The 4914-nt window shown below is 44.6% G+C and overlaps 1 protein-coding gene across 1 annotated transcript in view; it reads left to right on the top strand.

Annotated features, from left to right (window-relative positions):
* LOC104404474 (myosin heavy chain, skeletal muscle-like) overlaps positions 1-2279 on the top strand; it is a gene marked incomplete at its 5' end in the record, with an annotated part of 3165 nt that extends 886 nt beyond the window's left edge. Inside the window, 7 exons of the mRNA XM_010012909.1 lie at positions 1-131; positions 286-489; positions 849-974; positions 1070-1240; positions 1326-1430; positions 1573-1668; positions 2001-2279. Of these exons, the coding sequence (XP_010011211.1) occupies positions 1-131; positions 286-489; positions 849-974; positions 1070-1240; positions 1326-1430; positions 1573-1668; positions 2001-2156 (989 nt within the window). The remainder of the gene's footprint in view (positions 132-285; positions 490-848; positions 975-1069; positions 1241-1325; positions 1431-1572; positions 1669-2000) is intronic.
* Positions 2280-4914: the final 2635 nt, after the last annotated feature.

The following is a 4914-nucleotide window of genomic DNA, read 5'->3' as shown; positions in this document are numbered from 1 at the left end:
GGAATGAAGCCCTGCGGCTGAAGAAGAAGATGGAGGGAGACCTGAATGAAATGGAGATCCAGCTCAGCCATGCCAACCGCTTGGCTGCCGAGGCACAGAAGAACCTGAGAAATACGCAGGGAGTGCTCAAGGTACAGCACATCCAGACAGGTGCTCACTGGCTTATGAATCAGCTAAATATTTCCCTACTGTGCAATTCTATCAGATCTACAATGATGTGAAAACAGGAAAAAGGAAAATAAGGAGAAAAAGCCACCTCACAATCTTTCTTATTTTTCTGTCCAGGATACTCAGATACACTTGGACGATGCTCTGAGGACACAGGAGGACCTGAAGGAGCAGGTGGCCATGGTGGAGCGCAGAGCAAACCTGTTGCAGGCTGAAATTGAGGAGCTACGGGCAGCCCTGGAGCAGACAGAGCGGTCAAGGAAAGTGGCTGAGCAGGAGCTTCTGGATGCCACTGAACGTGTGCAGCTGCTCCACACTCAGGTTGATTAATGCAATTCAAAATCTCAAATTTTTTTGTTTCCCTTTCCAGATTTTTCATCTGTGTGTATCCTTAAATCACCTCTTGTAACAGAAAGCTGCTTAACCAGAACCAGAACTCTTGTACAAAGAATTGGGTTATCGCTAAATGAGTAGGATTGTACTTCCAGGAGTCAGAAATGTTTCTTAAAATTTCAAGAACTCTCAGCTCTCTAGCAGTGTAATACCTCACAAGATGCATCATTTGAAGCATAATGTTAACATTAGATACATAAATGATAACTTTAAATTTACACAGTCAAATACTAAACCCAGTGTTTGGTTCTGGAACTAATGGGACAATATTTGTTGTTGCTCAACAGAACACCAGCTTGATCAACACCAAGAAGAAGCTGGAAACAGATATTGCCCAAATCCAGGGTGAGATGGAGGATACCATCCAGGAAGCCCGCAATGCTGAAGAGAAGGCCAAGAAGGCCGTCACAGATGTGAGTCAGGGGCTCCTTTCACTGCTGATGGTGGATGTATTCTCCTCCAGAATGTCTCCAGCCCCAAAATGGCTTTGACCCTTTGCTCTTATCAGGCAGCCATGATGGCAGAAGAGCTGAAGAAGGAGCAGGACACCAGCGCCCACCTGGAGAGGATGAAGAAGAACCTGGACCAGACGGTGAAGGACCTGCAGCTCCGTCTGGATGAGGCTGAGCAGTTGGCACTGAAGGGAGGCAAGAAGCAAATCCAGAAGCTGGAGGCCAGAGTGCGTAGGGCTGGTATTCGTGCAAGAGTGAGCATGTGCCTTGGAGAGATACCAGGAAGCTCCAAAGATGGGCTTGTGACTGCAGGTGCGGGAGCTGGAAGGGGAGGTTGATGCTGAGCAGAAGCGCAGCGCTGAAGCCGTGAAGGGTGTGCGCAAGTATGAGAGGAGGGTAAAGGAGCTGACCTACCAGGTAAGGCAGGAGGTGTTCTTGGGCTTACATACCCTCATCCCAGAAAACCAAATCGTTTCCAGTGCAACCCAGGGCTAAATATTGTTCTGTGGTGTGGAGAAACTAATAATTCATTTTCTTTTCTGTTTTCCAACTCTTTTAGTCTGAGGAAGACCGGAAGAATATTCTCAGGCTCCAGGATCTGGTGGACAAGTTGCAAATGAAAGTGAAATCCTACAAGAGACAAGCTGAAGAGGCTGTAAGTATTGCTCGGATAATAGTCAAGCATTGCTTTCTGTGAGTGTCACACGTGCTGAGGAGATGAATACCAGATATTTAGAAAATCCAAGTCATCAACATTCTAAGGTTTTGGGGTCTTTACATCCAGGTAAACAAATGGGACAGTAAGTACACAAATGACTTGACCAAGTGATAAAATTGCTCCTCAAGTGTGACACAGTGCTGGTGAAGCTTGTCACAGTGGGGTCCTGAATAAGTGACCCCACTTATTCAGGAGGAGGAGGTTGTATGGCACTTCTGTCTGGTGGGTCTGCCAGGGCTCCTCACCACCAACTCCGTTTCCCCGCACAGGAGGAGCTGTCCAATGTCAACCTCTCCAAGTTCCGCAAGATCCAGCACGAGCTGGAGGAAGCTGAGGAGCGGGCTGACATTGCAGAGTCCCAGGTCAACAAGCTCCGAGTGAAAAGCCGGGAGTTTCACAGCAAGAAGATAGGAGAGGAAGAGTGAGGCTCTCGTGAGGAAGCAAAGTGACTTGAGGGCTGCACAAAATGTGTACCCTTTGTCTTTTCTCTAGTTAGTCTTTGTAACCATGTCAATGTCTAGAGAATAAAGACTGTAGATTCCCTTGCATACACAGCAGAAACAGTGCTTTTGGTTGTGACAGTTCAATTTTGCAGTTACCTAAGTATTGGCTGTTTTAAGCAACTAATTTTCATAGTATCATAGAATACCATGTTAGAAGGGAAATCATGCATCATCTGGTTCAATTTTCATGGCAAACACACAATCTAGACTAGAAGTCCCAGCACCCTGTCCAGCCAAATCTTAAAAGTGCCCAACGTTGGGGAATCCATCACTTCCCTGGGGAGATTATTCCCATGGCTGTTTTTTCTCATTGTAGAAATTTTCTTCATGTGTCCAACCTGAATCTCACCAGGAGTAACTTGTACCCATTAACCCTCTTACTTACTCCCTGTAAAAAGGGAGTCTCTATCTTCTTTGTAGACACCCATTAAATACTGGAGCATAGGGATAAGGTCTTCCCTGATCCTTCCTTTCTCTAGGCTGAACAAATTCAATTCTCCCAGCCTTTCCTCACATGGCTTTCCAGTCCTTGGACCATCTCTGTGGCCCTCCTCTAGACTCTCTCCAGCCTGTCCACATAATTTTGGTATAGCAAGGACCAAAACTGAACACAATATTCCAGGTGTAGCCTTACAAGAGGTGAGTAGAATGCGAAAATGACATCTTTACCTCTGCTGGTGATGACTTTTCTGATGTTCCCCAGCATCCTGTTGGCTTGCTTTACTGCCACAGCACACTCTTCACTCCTATGTAGGAGTTCCTTTCCACAGAACTGTTCCCCAGCCAAGTAAATCCCAGCCTGTGCTGTACTCTTGGATTAGGTTTACCCAGGTGCAAGACCTTACATTTGTCCTTGTTGAACTTCATAAGGTTCTTGTTAGCCCAGTCTTACAACCTATGCCAGTTATTCTCCAGGGAGACTCTCTTCCAAAGTGTCGACTTCTCCACTCAGTTTGGTATCGTTGTCAAACCTGGTCAGAGTGCACTTGATCGCATTTTCCAGATCATTTATGAAGATATTAAAAAGCCCTGGGTGACCCCACTAGTGACAGGTCACCAGCTGGAAAATGAGCATTGTGTGCTGCCAGTAAACCAGCTCCCCACCTACCACACAGACCATTTGTCTAGACCATAACTCTTCAGTTTCTCTAGGAGGAGGGTGTGGGAAACTGTATCAAAAGCCTTGGGAAAATCCAGGTGGATGATATCCACTGCTTATCCCCACCAGCTGAGCAGGTTACTTTATTGTAGAAGGTGATCAGGTTTGTCAAACACAATTTGCCCCTGGTGAATCCATGCTGGCTTTTCCTAACGTGCTTCATTTGACTTGTGATAGCCCCACGAGGATTTGCTTCATTACCTTCATGGAGATTGAATTAAGACTGATAGGCCTATAGTTTCCTGGATCCTTCTCTGAGGCTTTGTTGGGGTGATATTTGCCTTCGTCAATTCTCCTGGAACATACGCCTCTCCACAAATACGCAGAGATTATGGAGACAGGCCTCACAATGTCATCCAGCTTTCTTAACACCCTTGGGTGGATATGGTTTGGGACCATCAGTTTATAAGGGTCAAGTTCCTTTTATAGTTCGTATACCAACTATTGAAGTAGTTGGTATATGTTCTATGAATATATTGAACTATAGGGTATATGTTGGTATATGAGCTGATGTTAGGTCTGTGTTTGCATCAACCTGAATTTTTGTTCCCAGGGCCTGGAGTTCAATAGTTGTGGTAAAGACAGAGATGGAGAAAGTGTTGAGAACTTCTGCCTTTTCAGAGCTGTTAAGCCCTACATGCTTAACAACAGCCACAATTTTCCTCCTGTTTCTGCTTTTTTACGTAACTGGAGTAGGAGTAAGCTCAAGAAATAAACTTATTGGAGTAGGATCCAGAAACTGTACTACTCCAGCTACTATAACAGTTGTAGCCATCAGAGCAAACAAACTTTTTTTGCACTACACTACAGTATTTCCTAGCAATGGAATTGCAATTTAAAGTTAGAATTATTGCCTATAACAAGAGAAATTGTAAACCTATGTTTTACAAGGTTTACAGGAATACATATCAAGAAGAACTGCGTTTGACTATCTAAATATGGAAATGAGAAATATTCTGGGATCACAACAGCATGAAAGAAATCTCAGAGTCTGACACTCTAATAATATAGGGAAGAATTAAACCTGGTAGCTCCACACTTCCAAGCAGTGCTTCTTGTATGCCTTTTGCAACAATGGGTGAGGTATTTTCTGTAAGTAAGTGAAATGAACGCTGGGAGGACAGAAATAGCCAACAGTCACTAACAGTTGTCTTTTTTTATCCCACATGGGGTAACTATGCATGCGATTAAAATCAGAATATAATGTGTGGACGGGATAAAAATAAGGAAAAGATGACAGTTAGGAAGAGTTTCAAGACAGAAAGGATGGCTCCCAACCCCAGCTATTCTCATCAGTGCCACGAGGGGGCTGTGCAGACTGAGCAAAAGGCAACTGGATACCATTGGTGCTTCAGCCCTGAAGCAAAGAGCATTGTACCCACTGGGGATATCACAAAGACATATTGGTGCTCATTTATCTGGAACAGGTGTTTAACAGAGACAACTGCCTAATTTACTGCACAGGAACCAAAAGTGCATCTTACAATACAGAACAGCCATTCTGGCAACACTGGACCATTC

Source organism: Nestor notabilis, unplaced genomic scaffold (genome assembly GCF_000696875.1).
Source record: "Nestor notabilis isolate BGI_N333 unplaced genomic scaffold, ASM69687v1 scaffold9484, whole genome shotgun sequence".
Lineage (NCBI taxonomy): Eukaryota > Metazoa > Chordata > Aves > Psittaciformes > Psittacidae > Nestor > Nestor notabilis.
Note: the sequence above shows the minus strand (reverse complement) of the source record. Positions and strands in the feature narration are given on the sequence as shown.